The sequence below is a fragment of the Lepisosteus oculatus genome, chromosome 5 (genome assembly GCF_040954835.1).
Source record: "Lepisosteus oculatus isolate fLepOcu1 chromosome 5, fLepOcu1.hap2, whole genome shotgun sequence".
Lineage (NCBI taxonomy): Eukaryota > Metazoa > Chordata > Actinopteri > Semionotiformes > Lepisosteidae > Lepisosteus > Lepisosteus oculatus.
This window is the reverse complement of record NC_090700.1, coordinates 57184184-57198123: the sequence shown is the minus strand read 5'-3', so window position 1 is coordinate 57198123 and position 13940 is coordinate 57184184. Positions and strand designations below refer to the sequence as shown.

Genomic DNA, 13940 nt, shown 5'->3' with positions numbered 1-13940 from the left:
CATTCCATACTAGCCCCTCCTGGAAATAGAGTGCAAGTCTACAGATCATGCTCATGAAATGCAGAACTTAATTTCTCTGACTTCCCTATTTGGTGGTCCAGTGGTGTTACAGCCCCTAAGTCCTGGGTTCGATTCCAGGTTAGAGTGCCTCCTATGCGGAGTCTGTGTGGTCTCTCTATGGTCTTGTGAGTATTTGCCTGGTGCTCCATTTTCCTCACTCCTTCCCAAGACATGCAGCTAAGGTTAACGGCGTCTCTGAACACAGCCCTTACCAGGAGTAAGCAATATGGATGAATGGACAGGCCCCCAATCAACTGTGCTGTAATCCAGACAGGTCTTTACGATATAGCTCACACGAGCAATACAGCAATACATACAGCATCATAGAAAATGGAGGGAAAATGTCGCCAGAATATTAAGACTATTACTAAATACAATATTTTAAACCAGAGACAAAAGCCTAATTAAAACATGAACACGATTTTGCCTAAGCCAGTGCCTGAGAAAATAGTTTTGAACTATATTCAATGTACATTACAAAGCAATAGAGATCCCATCAACACGGCAGCAGGAATTCATTCAATCTATCCTATTTGATTTTAAATTCATAGAAAACATACATGTGCCAACAAAGAATGTGCAAAAATGAATGTCCGGGGACTTTTTACCTTGGAAAACTAAACATTTATTTTGTTCAGTTTCATTTTTTCTAAGGCTATAATAATCCATGGAATAAAAAAGAAGCAATATTCAAATGAGATAAAAAAGAAGAACACAACACTCTGTTTCTAGCTAATTTATATATAGGAGGAGAGTTTCCCCTGTCACCAGAGGTTGAAAATTTAATACACAAGGACATGTCTGTAAGGAAATGTCTATAAGGACATTTAATCTACATCTTTCGACATTTATGGTCGAAGCTCTTAGTTCTCAAATTTTCCACTTCCATTCTTCAAGTAGGGAGCTGCGTCAGCATGTTTAGGCTGCAAAGGAACAAGTAAAGGTTTATTTCATGCTGAAAAGAGAAGTAAAGAAACAATGTTTCTGCTGTGAGTGCTTCTTCAGGTGTCTTCAGGTGTTCTGTTTCATTTCTTCTCTTTTCACCGTGGAATAAACCTTTACTTGTTCCTAATTACAATTCTGTCAAGTTGCAGGCAGTCTGAAAATCAGATTCCCCTTCAAATTTTCCAAATCTTTGGATGGAGATACACTTAGACTAGCTGCAACCTAAGAACATAACGATGTTCTGTAGAACAACACGTATTATTTATTCTGTGTCGCACTTAAAATCAAACCCTGTGTGATGAAGATCTCCTTTGCAATTATCAGTTAATTGCTTCTCTGTTTGAGTTGCCTGCGATAGGTTGTGTGTGCATCACGTTGCGGTTTAGTTAATCTACTTTTTATTCTTAAATAAAATCTTAAGTAAAATATGTTTTTAATCGCAGTACATTTTATGGACACGTTGTCTTTATTTTGTTATTCTGCAAACTCTAAGTAAACTACTGTAATTTAATTAATCCGACGACCGTTGTATTTTATGTGCGAGGATATAGACTCCATTGGGAAAAGAAAGTGACCTGGGATATTGTCTCGTGTTTCATGGATGCGGTATCTAAAAAAAACAAGTTGCCATCAGTACTGAAAACAATAATCTAGTTCATTGACGTCTTCGATTTCATTTTTTATTAAACACACCCCGTTTAAATTTAAACAGTCTCTAGATAAATTTAGATTTTCAGCACCTGAAAAGCACTATAATGTATCAGGCCAGTAACATCCGGAAGGAAACGTTTCCCGTCGGAGCGTTTAAGCCAACGCGCTGCTCGGTGTTTATTGACGACTGTCTATTTCTGCACATCTGACAGCACGTCTTCAGTGAAAGGTATGACTGCGAGCAGATAAAAACAACTCATAAAGAGTCAATGTGTTCGTTCTTGTTGGTACTCAAAATTAATTTAACTGATTAAAGTTTGCTTTTGCTTAGTACAACTGTTGAAAAAGGTACGATAATAAATTGTACTGTACAGTACCCGAGGCAGGTAACATAACTCAGCTTTTTTTCACGAGAGGGAAAACTTTAAAAATGATTAAGGCATATATGTATATGAAGTATGTGCATAATAAAGACATATTTTAGTGTTGTTAATCGTAGCGACATGTATGGTAGCACCGAGGTTATTAGCATGACTTGGCATTAGTGCTAGCTACAGGTTCATAGTCCACAGTATAACGGAAAACTGAATTCAAACTGACATTTAAGTGGAACAACAGGTCCCTGTAGCGATCCTTTACCTTACGCATTTAAGGAGAAGATCTAAATTGAAGTTAAACCCTCTCCTAGTCAACTTTTAAAGAGATAAAATCACCTCCCAAAATGCGTGGTTTTCATTATCATTGCACAGTGTGGTAGGAATCATGCAAAAAATAAATAAATTAAAATCCAATACTGAGAACTGGAAATGGAGCAATAGGTTTTAACGTCTGCTTTCCTTTAGGGACACTGTTTCCTAACTCATGCTTTGCTACTGTTGTAGTGAAAATTACTCTCAGGACACAGGCGTACTGAAGATCTTTACTTTTATACATTTCTTAAGATAGATAAGCGTGTGACATAAATTTTCTAGCTTCTCTGTCCTCAGTTCTCTGACAAATATTTATTTTGACACCGAATAACACTTTGCCCCTGCTATCTGTCCAGGTCATAGTCCTCCTCATTCCTTTCTCACTCAAGTCATACATTTGAGAGAGAGACAGAGAGAGTCTTTCTCATCCCCGGGGGAGGGGGGCAGGTTGTTGTACAGCAGCAGTGTTGGTGTAGAGACAGACAGAAGAAAAAAAAACAAGAAGGACAACAATATACATATTTGCATGGAAGGTCAAGTGTTAAGTAACGATATGGCTACAGGTATGAATGAGAACTTTAATCTGTTGGTTTTGGAGATGGGGAGTCTGTATCTGCGTTCTGATGGGAGTAATTGGAAATTATTAAACAAGAGGTGTGAAGGATCGTCGCAGATGGACTTTGCTTTACACACAACACGTCTATCATAGATGGAGGAGAGGGCTGGGAGATCAGCACCAATGACCTTCTGACATGTTTTCACCAGACTGCCCAGTTTGTTCCTGCTCCTCAGATTCAGGCTGCCAAACCAGCAGATCAGGGTAAAAGTTACAACTGATTCAAGGAAGGACCGGTAGAACAAAATCAACAAGGAATCATCAACCTTAAAATGCTTGAGTTTCTTTAAGAAAAAAAGATGATGTTGACCTTTTCTGAGGAATCAGGTCAGTATTGGCTTTGAAATTAAGCTTGGAGTCCAGAACAGTCCCCAAGAACTTGCATTGTGCTACCAGCTCCCCTGAATCTCCCCCGATGTAGGTTAGGGTGGGAGTGTGGGTGTTTTTCCTGAAGTCAATTATCATGTCTTTGGTCTCGGACACATTTAGCTTGAGGAAGTCCTGTTCATACCAGGTGCCAAACAACGAACACCAGGTGCCAAACAATTGGTCCTTGGCTCCACTCGTTTGCTTGCAGCAGGCTAACAATGACAGAGTCGTCTGCAAATTTGATTACGGGTTTTGGATGGTGATGGCTCTTGCAGTCGTTTGTGTATAGGACAAAGAGTAAGGGAGATGATACACATACACATTTGTACCGCGTAGTCCAGTTTTACCCCAAAGATTACGGAGGGATCATCATTATTACTGTTGTTCAGTTGTCTCAGCAGTTGGACACAAGTCATGGACAGCCCAGAGGAGCCTCTCCAGCAGACACAGACAGAGAAGGAGAACCAGAGACAGGCCAGCTCATCGCACACCCAGCAGGTGTGCCGTTTCTTCTCCCAGGGGAGGTTCTGTCAGTTTGGCAAGAGATGCCGGTTCCTCCATCAGAGAGGAGTGGAGAGCAGGTCCCACCTAGCAGCAAACACTGATGTCAGCAGATGTGAGAAGCAGGAAGAGGACATCAAGAGTGATGCCCAGGACTCCAAGCAGGACCATGGTGCCTCCGAAGGTCTCAAGCTCGGGGGTGTCGGCCAGCAGACGTCCCAGATCCGCAGGGCTGCCCCGTCGATGGGTAAGAAAGATAGAGCCAGAGTGCCGTGCCGCTACTTTCTGTCCGGGCACTGTGTCATGGAGGACAGGTGTCGGTTCTGGCACCCGGAGCAGATGCCTCCCCTGGGAGATGACGTGCCGCCCGGGCCGGGCCCCGGGCCGCGCCCCGCGAGCCGGCCGGCTGCCGCGAAGGAGGAGGTGAGGCTGAGCGAGATGACGCCCGAGATCGGCAGGCAGCTGCGGGAGACCGAGATCAGCCAGCTGGCCAAGCGCTTTCCTAAGGACCAGCTGATCATCCAGGAGAGAGAAGATGGCCAGCTGACGTACTACAGAGTTACCGTGCAGCCCACTGATCCAGACTGGGTACTTCTTCTTCTTCCTCTTCTTTTTAGAAGCCCAGAGCAATTGATAACATGACGATGATAACATCCCATACCAAATATTGAAGAATATATATTATGTGTGCAGAAACAGTGGATTGTCTAAATCTGCATTTGACTTTCAAGCCTTTAGTGCAAAGCTGGTGTGAAATTCAGCATATCAAACTATTAGTCATTAAATTAATGAAACAGACATATAGAGCAAGGAATGCGTAAGAAATGGTCCCCAAGGCCCCTCTAGGTGAGGGGGACCAGCTGCCCAGCGGTTATATCCCTCAGCTGGACTGGGAGTACCTGGGAGTCCCCTGGGAGGAGCTGGGACTGTTGATGGGGAAAGGGAAGTCTGGTCTTGCCCTGCTCAGCCTTTTTCCATCACGACCCTCACCAGGATGACCAGGTTAGAAAATGATGCCGATAATGATGATGTTGTACTTATTTTGCAGCCCTTTGACCTGAAAGATATTGACCTCATGGTTAACTTCCCACCATCGTATCCAAAAGAGGTAAAGACTCAAAAATATGCCCCGACATATCCCTGACAATTGCGAATCAGTTCCACAAGATCCACCGTAGTTACATCAATGCTCTTAACCAAATGAAAGGAACACAGCAACACAGGGATGTACATGTAGGTAGGACATGAATTGATTGCATGTCACCAGGACTACTCAGATATGATCAAATGTGGATTTTATTTTAGGAAGGCTGTCTGGTTGTGTCCTTATCAAGCATGGTTTAATTATTGTGGGTTAAACTGACATGACTGTGCATGGTTGTTATGAATAATGGACTGATATGTAATACTATTATTTATGTAGTCAGACAATTCTGAAAACCCAATTGGTTGATATGTTTGAAAAGGGTATCCTCTTTTTGTCTTTCCAGGTGTTCACACTGGAAGTTCCAGAGGATCAGGATTTGCCTTCTGTTATGGGAAGGTGAAAGAAAAAGCAGCCCCTTTTCTGACACAACCTTTTTTTTGGTTAAAATAAATGCACGCGACATGATACGGGCAAGAAACAAGTCCTGCTTTCCTTATAAGAACGCCTCCGTGTTTGTCCCTCCCCGCCCCGCAGCCACGTGTGCCAGGCGTCGCGGGATTGGATCCAAGCGAAACACGCGACCAATGAGCTGCTGGGGAAGGTGGAGCTGCTCTTCCGCCCCTTCCTGCGCTGGCTGGACCGCAACCTGGAGAGGCTGCTCACCGAGGGGGCCAGGCTGGTGAGCACACTGAGGAGAGCGTGTCCGGCGTTTAGGCGCAGTGAATTTCGCTGGACCCTCTTGGCAGAGGCGCAGCCCCCCTGGACAAGAAAGCTGGGGCTCCACAACAGAGTGAAGAGTGAACCAAGGGGCACAGGCAAAGGATGTAGATGTAGATCCCGGACCGCTCAGTTTATTCAAGTTTAATGTTTCAAGTTTATTTCAGGTTGAAAGAATGATTATGATTCACCTTCTTAATGTAAACGTTTGTGAACGTATGTACAGTACAGAACCTTTATCTCCTTTTACTGGCGAATCTAAAGGGTTTTTTGTTTTGGTTACATGCTCTTCAGGTTATTCTGCCCTACCACTGTCACAGTAAAATCCTCTCATGTGTGTTTCTCTTTAACTCCGTCACGGCTTCACTTGTGAGCCGCTCGGGGGCCTCAGGCTGTCTGTTTCAGACTCTCTGTATTTGTCACGCTGTCCGCAGCTGAAGAGGGATATAGATGCTGAGCGGTCCGGGATCGAGTTTGTCCCATACCAGCGCCTCCAGGCTGCGGCCGGCAGCGACCGGCCCGCGGAGGCCCCTGAGCCCTGCGGCAGCGGCGGCGAGGAAGGGCACGACAGCACGGACAGCCGCAGCGACTCGGAGGAGAGCGAGGAGGCAGGCGGGAACGGCGAAGGCTGCGATGAGGAGGCCGCTGGCCATGCTGTGGAGAACATGAGGAGTGGGGAGCCGAGAAAGGGCACCGAGGTTAAGCTGATGGGTCTGCAGCTGGGCGAAGGGACGGCCACTGTCACTGCCAGCCAGATCACCGTCTCCCTGCAGTGCAACAGGTACAAAGGCAAACCCTGCCTGAAGGGCTGCTCTGAAATGTGCAGAGCCCCTTTCCGAGTCCACGCTCTCTCTTTATGACCGTGAATTACAAACCAGTGAAATCTGATCATACATATCACTTTTTAGACCTCTTGTTAGACTTGTTTGGAATAGTGTACATGGCGTTGAAGGACCAGTAGGTGGCGCTTGTCCCTTGGAACCCATATTTCTCATCCAAGGTCCCAAGTGTGGTGACGGGAGACACTGCTCGGGCTGTTTCACATTAAACCAAGATCCTGATTACTTGGTCATCAAAGATCTTATGGCATCGCACATAAGAGAAGTGGTGTTAACCCCAGAGTCCTGGCTAAATTACACTTTGGTCTTGTTCAGTGTGGCCTAACTTGATATAACTGGTGAACGGTTAATTACTTCTCCACTTGATCTGCTGCTCAGTGGGGTTCTGACCCAGACTGACACAGCTGCTCAGCCGGGAGCAGGAGTGGTGGAAGAAGTGGGCCACTTCCTCTTTGAAAAATTCCTTTCAGATCTTCAGAAGGCTCGGTATAATTGCAAGGACTTATTATCAGTGTTATCGTTAAGTGCTTTGGCATGTACATGCAGGAGTGCCTTTGAAACCATCTCCTAATAAACAGCTGTTAATCTGTTATGGTAATGACACGTGAGTAGATTTAGAGTGCAAACTGAAAGGACAGCCCAGCACCGTCCAGACGAAGGGTCTGGACCAGGGAGACGTCCCCCGCGCTGCAGCGGTTGTGCTGTCTCTCACGAAGGTGCAAGGTGACGGCGGACCTGACCGTGAGGGGGGAGCTCCCTTGCGCCGCGCAGTGCGAGAAGTGCAGCTCCGGCATCAGCGCCGCGTTCCGCCCCGGCATGCTGCACCGCTACAGCGACGTGCTGGGCTACCTGGATCTCACGGCCGCGGTGCCCGTCGACCTGGTGCTGCAGGACTGCCAGCTGCTGGTGGGCTGTCTCGACTGCTCACAGGAAGGGCCCCTGCAGGTACCCGGAGCACAGTATAAGACTTCCAGGGGGGTTGACCGCCTTGCACTGTTTCCATGGGAAGTCCCACGAATAATGTTGAAGTTGCCCCTAGGAATTTTTAAGAAAATATTTATAATGGAGTATTTGTGTTGTTTTATATATCTGTCCACGTGCAGAGATTCTGCCGTATGTGAATGAAAGGAGAGAAAGGATAATGAGTGATGCAAGGATACTGCAATAAAAAAAGTAAAGGTAAAGTTCATACCAGTGTCATAGCAGCTCATCGGGCTGGGAGAGCATGTGACTCCCCCCTGGATGGGGTGCTGTTATATCGCAGGGGATGCCCACCCCCCCCCAGCCATGCTGGTCCCCATGCATACAGCTGGAAAGACTAGAGCAACTGGGGTGAAGTACCTCACTCAAGGTTCACCAGCAGTGCCTGCAGAGCGGACTTGAACCTGCAGCCTATCCGTTATGAGCCTTAAGGTCTTAGACAGTACTGTGTGTTGATATTTCAAATCTCTCGGATAATTAAAAAAAAACCCACAACACTTAGGTTTTACAACCAATAGAACACTCTTAACTTCCTCCTTTCTCTGTGTTTTTTGGGATATAACCTCCACGCCTCTGCTGTTCTTTTCCCAGAACGTGTCATACGGACAGAACAAGGAGGTGAACTGCCAGCACTGTCACAGCAAGCTGAGTATATTAGTCGAGAGCACCAGGTTCCAGTACATCCAGCCACGCTCCAGAAGCCAAGCAGGTCAGATTGTGTTCAGTGGGTACAGTATAGGATGTGACCTTAACATTAACATAGTTACATGTTTTATTAATCGTACCCTAGTCTTGAGATATGTACAAAAAGGTATAGATATTTATGTATTTCTTGGTAGGTAGTCATGAAAGTTTATTTGCAAAGACTACCTAATAAATATGAACATCTAAAAAACAATAGTCATACTGTATCCCATTAAAAAATGCTTTTCCGATCTTCCACACATCACCCGCCGTGCAAAAAAATCTGGGTGTAGTCTGTTTCTGATCCTACGAACCCAGAGACAGATTTCATTTCCCATCAGAAGTCAATTTGAATGTGAGAAAGCAGATTTTCCTGACTTCGTTGCCCTGGTTGCTCCCTGACCGAAGGGCACGGAGACGGTCTTCAGCACAGGCAGAAGCGCTACCCCAGAGATCCCGCAGTGCAGCCTGGGAAGCAGCTCCCCGCGAAAGGCACCTGCAAACACTACAAGCAGAGTCACCGCTGGCTGAGGTACAGTACGCACAGAGGAAAGGGCGCTTTCCATGCAGACGCCTGGTTCTTCACAACAAACATACATTGTGACAACTGGTTTAATGCTTTACGGTCTGCGCAGACAATTATTTCTAACATTGTATCGTTGACAAATGCCATTGAGGATTTGTCTTTGGCTTCATCTAGTGTCAGCTTCCTGGTCATTTCAGTCCTTAAGAGTTTCAGTCCTATCCCTCGGGATATCAGCCACAAACAGTAGCTTTCCCTGTTATTTCTGCTGCTTTCAGAGTGCTTTTACCATGCATTTTACCTTGCTTGGCACAGTTGTTTTTATTTAATTGCCATATGTCTCCATGTTTTACCATAATTTTACTCTGGTCTATGAAAGCTACCATGGCAAAAGATGCTCAGTTTTGATCACGGTCTGTCGTTGCTCATTCCTCGTCTTCCCCCGTCTTGCAGGTTCCCCTGCTGTGGCAGAGCGTACCCGTGTGATCTGTGCCACGACGAGGATCAGGATCACGAGATGGAGCTGGCTACCAGAATGATATGTGGCTATTGTGCAAAAGAGCAGGTGACTCCTCCCGTTCCACCAGAACCGTGGGCTCTGTTGCACTTTGCCTCGATTCAAAAGAAAATCCACAACCCACGTCCAGCAGCTGCAGCGGTCTGTAAACCAGTGACCTATAAATGCAACCTTTAGGTGGATTACGAGCATGTCTCACATACAGTTTTGTTTCAGTTCATGTTAAAGTAAATAATCTGATTAGATAATTGGACTCAGTAATGACCCCCACTGTGAGAAAGGTCTTTGTGCCCTAAAGGAGCATTTGGCACTCTCTTTCACCATCTCATCCAGTGAGCACAAGCCATATCGGCGTGTTCCAGCTGCAGCTGGCATGCTCCATTCCGAGTTCAGAGTGAAATCTGGACCGTTCTTTTCTCGAGAAGGAAATAAGGCACTGGGTGGGGGGGGTCATCAATACAAAATCACAGTCCTGTGAAAAAGCGTTTGCCACCTTTCAGATCTTCTGAATTTTTGCATATTGTCACCGCTGAATGTGATGGAGGAATGGGCCAGAATTCTTACAGAGCAACGTGAGAGACTGACCGCCAATTAGAGGAAGCATTTGGTTGTAGTTATTGCAGCTAAACTTAGTGCAGCCTGTTACTGAACCTAAGGGGGCGTTCACTTTTAACAGGGCTGTGGAATGTTGGATGAATTTGTTTATGAAACAGATGAATCAAGCACCAAACGTTGGTGTTATCTGTTCACTCAGGCCCCCTTTATAAATCTCTAGGACCCACATAAAGCTCTGATTACATTCAGAGGTGAAAAGATGGAAAAACGGAGAACACCTGAAAGGGAGTGGATACTTTCTCAGGGGGCTGTATTACGTGGCAGACTCAGTCTGATTTGGTCTCCACAGCCTTACAGTAACGCCAAGCCATGCGTCTCCTGTGGAAGCATGATGACGAGGGGGTTCCAGTCCAGCCACTGGGAAGGGGGTCAGGGCTGCAGGAACAAAGCGAAGATGAGCAGGTACACCGCGGGGCGGGACGAAGGAGGCTCTGGCTTCTCGCCCGTGGGGATTCTCCAAGTCGTGCAGCAGAGCCGTTTGTTTTACAGAAGGTGATCAAGTTAGACTCTAAGTCTTTTTTTTTCCCCCCCTTGACAGGAACGACCGTCAGAAATATACAAACGTGGCAAAAACTGTGTCCCGCAAGGCAAGGAGTGTGCAGAACTGAGAGATGCTCGAGAAAACCAAGGTGGAATTGTATTTGATTTAGTGGTGGGACTGAAACATTAAATCCAAAGAGACTGAAGAAACCGTATGGCACCTTAGAATTATATTTTGATTTTTTGTGATATGAGTCGTGTCATATCAGAATAGTGAAATAACTATTTTTCAAACGGTGACAGAAAAGATAAAAGATAAATTTTCTGTTCACAGTCTGGAACCATGTAAATCACACAATACAATACAGAGCCGCCTGAATCTCAGTTAAAGACAGAATGTCAATTATATTTATGGGATTTATTGCTTTGCTTCAACTTAAACTGTAGAGTTATGCTACATTAAAAACAGGTATTATTAAATTGTATTTGGTTTTGGGCAGAACAGAATTGTGGAAACATGAGTTTAACCCAAACATACTTTTTTGCTAATTAGGTGAATTTATAGAACTTTAATTGAACCTCAGACATTTACGGTCTAAATCGTGGTAAACCAGCAGTACTAAGTTTCTTTAGGAATTTACAAGATTCAATGTTTTTATCTTGCACACATCACCCCCAAAATACATTAAGACTGAAAGTCTGTGACACAGATGCACAGTAGGTGGACATTACATTTTATAAATAACCTTCATTGAAAATTTACCTTCTTGCTTAACTAGGGCAAAAGCAAAACAGCTTTGGAACTTAAACGATTTCCAAATATAGGTGACCTGGCTTTTGCAATCTCTGACCAAATCTCCTTATTTCTATAATACACTGACCTCATTTCTCAAGCTTTGGCAATGGACTCCGAGCTACATTAGAACGGCTGTAAAACATGAGTGCATCGTGGCTATAAAAAGGAAGGCTCCTCTAACTCCTGCCCAGAGAGAAAGACCCCGAAGACAACAGAATGAGCGCCATGTGGAATAAGAGCGAGCTCCTCCCTGCCCCGCCGTTCAGTAGCTCCTCAGGCCTCATCCTCCAGCCCTTTTGGGACTACATCCGACTTCAGCACCACTCCACCGTGAGCTCGCCGTTTTTCCCCCTTCTGATCACTTTATCCGGTTACTTCTTCTTCAGCTTGCCGTTCCTAACCATCGACCTCCTGGGCAAAAAGCTGCCCTCCTTTCACCAGTACAAGATTCAGCAGGCGAAGCAGCCCACTCTGCAGGAGATGGCTACGTGCCTGTGGAGGGTGCTGTACCAGTACGTTGTGTTCGTGATCCCCGCGATGGTCATCAACTCTTTCCTCATGCCCTCGCCCCCTCTGCGTGCCACAGCGCCCTCCGTCTTAGAGCTTGGCAGCGGCGTCCTGGGATGCCTACTGCTGTTCGACTTCCAGTACTACGTGTGGCATGTGGTCCACCACAGGCACCGCTACCTCTACAGGTGCGTGCACGCCCTCCACCATGATGTCACAGCGCCTTTCGCCCTGGTTACGCAGTACCTGGGCACCGCTGAGCTCCTGACCATCGGGTTCTGGAGCAACAGCAACCCTCTCCTCCTTGGATGCCACCCTCTGACCTCCTGGCTCTTCACTCTCGTCAGCACCTGGATGTCGGTGGAAGATCACAGTGGGTACGACATGCCCTGGGCTCTCCACCACATCGTTCCCTGGGGACTCTATGGGGGAGCGCCAGCCCACGACGTGCACCATCAGAAGCCCCACTCTAACTTTGCCCCCTTCTTCAGCCACTGGGACAAGGTCTTCGGAACGGCCATCAGTGCAGATGCTGCCAGCAGCTTCCCAGACAAGGAAAAATGAAGACGGAGCGGACCGGTGTGAACACACCAACATCCAGTACGTAAACACCACAGCTTTCTGGAATGGCCACCATTCTCTTAATGCACTTTTAATTCTGGATCAGGTAGTTGATTAAACAGTTGTCTGTGATTAATAAAATGTTTTGTTTTTAAAGCTTGTTTTCCCTGTTCTTACACAATGCTAAGAAATCAAAATGCTCTCTTTCAGTCACCTTATCATGCATTAATCATGCAATGCATATTACTCACAGCATTTCAGAAGGCAAAATATCCAGTGGTTTCTCTTCAGTGTGTTGTAATGCTTGGAAAATACTTTCCTATAGGGTAAAGTCCCTCTCAGCCAGATGCAGTTCCACTTTTTCACCAAAGGGTGGCCATCCTCTCCATTATGTGGTTCTCTGCTTTTATTAGCAGGGTGAGGAGAGTAGAACTGGAGTATTATAATCATATTATATTATTATCATGTCTACTGCGTGCTTTTAAATACAGACTATGTTCTGCATTACAGTCAAACCAGATATATAAATATGTTGTAAACCCAGAAAATACACACTTAAGGGATAAAGTCAATGTAAGACTATGAAATAATTTGTATGGAAGCACAGGGTGCAGCTAAACAATTCAATCTGCTGTATTAAAGCTCTGAGAAAGTCAAAATGGACAATAGATTATGGTCAGGGTATATTAAATCTTTAAACTGGTAAGAATGACTGCAAACAGGACCAGTACAGGAAAAGGTCAGATGGTCCCATATATTACAACTGTCGGACAGTTTCATGTTTGTATTAATTACATTTATTTGGTTTCCTTTTCATTTCAATGTACCCTAAGCCTTTGTAAGTTTGCAGGACAACAGAGCTAATATCAATGCTTTATGAAATAATATTAGGACATAACATTAATTTCTTACCTTGGTTTACTCTCCACAGATGTCTTTTTCTGTCTATTTTGTACATTATGTGAAAACAAATTCATTGTTATACATATTCACTGAGCTGTCCCCATCAACACTGCATTTCAGAATAAGCAAAGGATTTGGCCCTGGGAAATGAGACAAGTTTGAAGTGTTGGAACGCAACTGGAACATCACAAAGAACATCACAAAAATGAGTCATCACTGAGGTGCTAGTCTCCCCGGTGTGTGACAGTGCTGCAACATAACAAGAAACCCTGACACTCAGCAGCATTTCTGTAATGCTCTGCAAAGTCACTTTACAACCCTGAGGGATGCATGAAGAGTGAAACATAAAACCAACTCTGTTCCATTCTGCTTTCCTTTCATGCTCCCGCAAAACCTCCAGTCAGACAGAACTCTCTGATGGAGTGTTGTAACAGAACAACAAACGTGTTCCAGATTTAGAGATATCTGTCGATATCATTCCCCATTCGGCCCTGTTTTAAGGTCAAGGAGGCACGTTCCCTCGCGTGCACTGTCTTGTTCCTGAGCTCAGCTCAGATCTTATCTGCGAAAGGATAGCGCTTGTAACCCCAGCCGGGGCCATACGAAGGATTCGAGCTCATTGTTATTTTGCCATCACTGCTAGAAGAGAGAGTATGAGTCATTTCTCCTTCTAATGCATCACACCAAGGAGATGGCACATCACTTAGCAAGTGCCTGGCCCAGGATTCGAGCTCAATGTGTTCATTTGGATGCTTTCACCAGAGAGTGTAGCTACAACTGGTGTAATAAGGCCGCTGGTGTCGCAGGATGTCTGCTTCCTGTCACATCAGGTGCTTCGG

The 13940-nt window shown here is 45.4% G+C and overlaps 2 protein-coding genes across 2 annotated transcripts; both read left to right on the top strand.

The window, feature by feature from the left end:
* Window positions 1-1730: 1730 nt before the first annotated feature.
* LOC102698197 (uncharacterized) lies at window positions 1731-11603 on the top strand. The gene is made up of 13 exons (XM_015343752.2): window positions 1731-1885; window positions 3720-4419; window positions 4880-4939; window positions 5322-5374; window positions 5513-5657; window positions 6130-6476; window positions 7251-7479; window positions 8107-8224; window positions 8608-8731; window positions 9176-9287; window positions 10144-10256; window positions 10393-10483; window positions 11517-11603. Exons 2-12 carry the CDS (start codon window positions 3745-3747, stop codon window positions 10460-10462), a joined length of 2046 nt encoding a protein of 681 aa, XP_015199238.2. The 5' UTR covers window positions 1731-1885; window positions 3720-3744; the 3' UTR covers window positions 10463-10483; window positions 11517-11603.
* ch25hl1.1 (cholesterol 25-hydroxylase like 1, tandem duplicate 1) lies at window positions 10460-12354 on the top strand. Its single transcript, XM_015343754.2, has one exon. The coding sequence runs from the start codon at window positions 11347-11349 to the stop codon at window positions 12199-12201; it is 855 nt and encodes a 284-aa protein (XP_015199240.2). The 5' UTR covers window positions 10460-11346; the 3' UTR covers window positions 12202-12354.
* The last annotated feature ends 1586 nt before the right edge of the window (window positions 12355-13940 follow it).

What these genes read in the sequence shown, in the direction of transcription:
- LOC102698197 (XM_015343752.2), top strand. Translation starts at nt 3,745, where the DNA reads ATGGACAGCCCAGAGGAGCCTCTCCAGCAGACACAGACAGAGAAGGAG. An exon ending in CACCATCGTATCCAAAAGAG is followed by an intron (nt 4,940 to 5,321) that starts GTAAAGACTCAA and finishes TTGTCTTTCCAG; the next exon opens with GTGTTCACACTGGAAGTTCC. An exon ending in ACGCTCCAGAAGCCAAGCAG is followed by an intron (nt 8,225 to 8,607) that starts GTCAGATTGTGT and finishes CCCTGACCGAAG; the next exon opens with GGCACGGAGACGGTCTTCAG.
- ch25hl1.1 (XM_015343754.2), top strand. Translation starts at nt 11,347, where the DNA reads ATGAGCGCCATGTGGAATAAGAGCGAGCTCCTCCCTGCCCCGCCGTTC.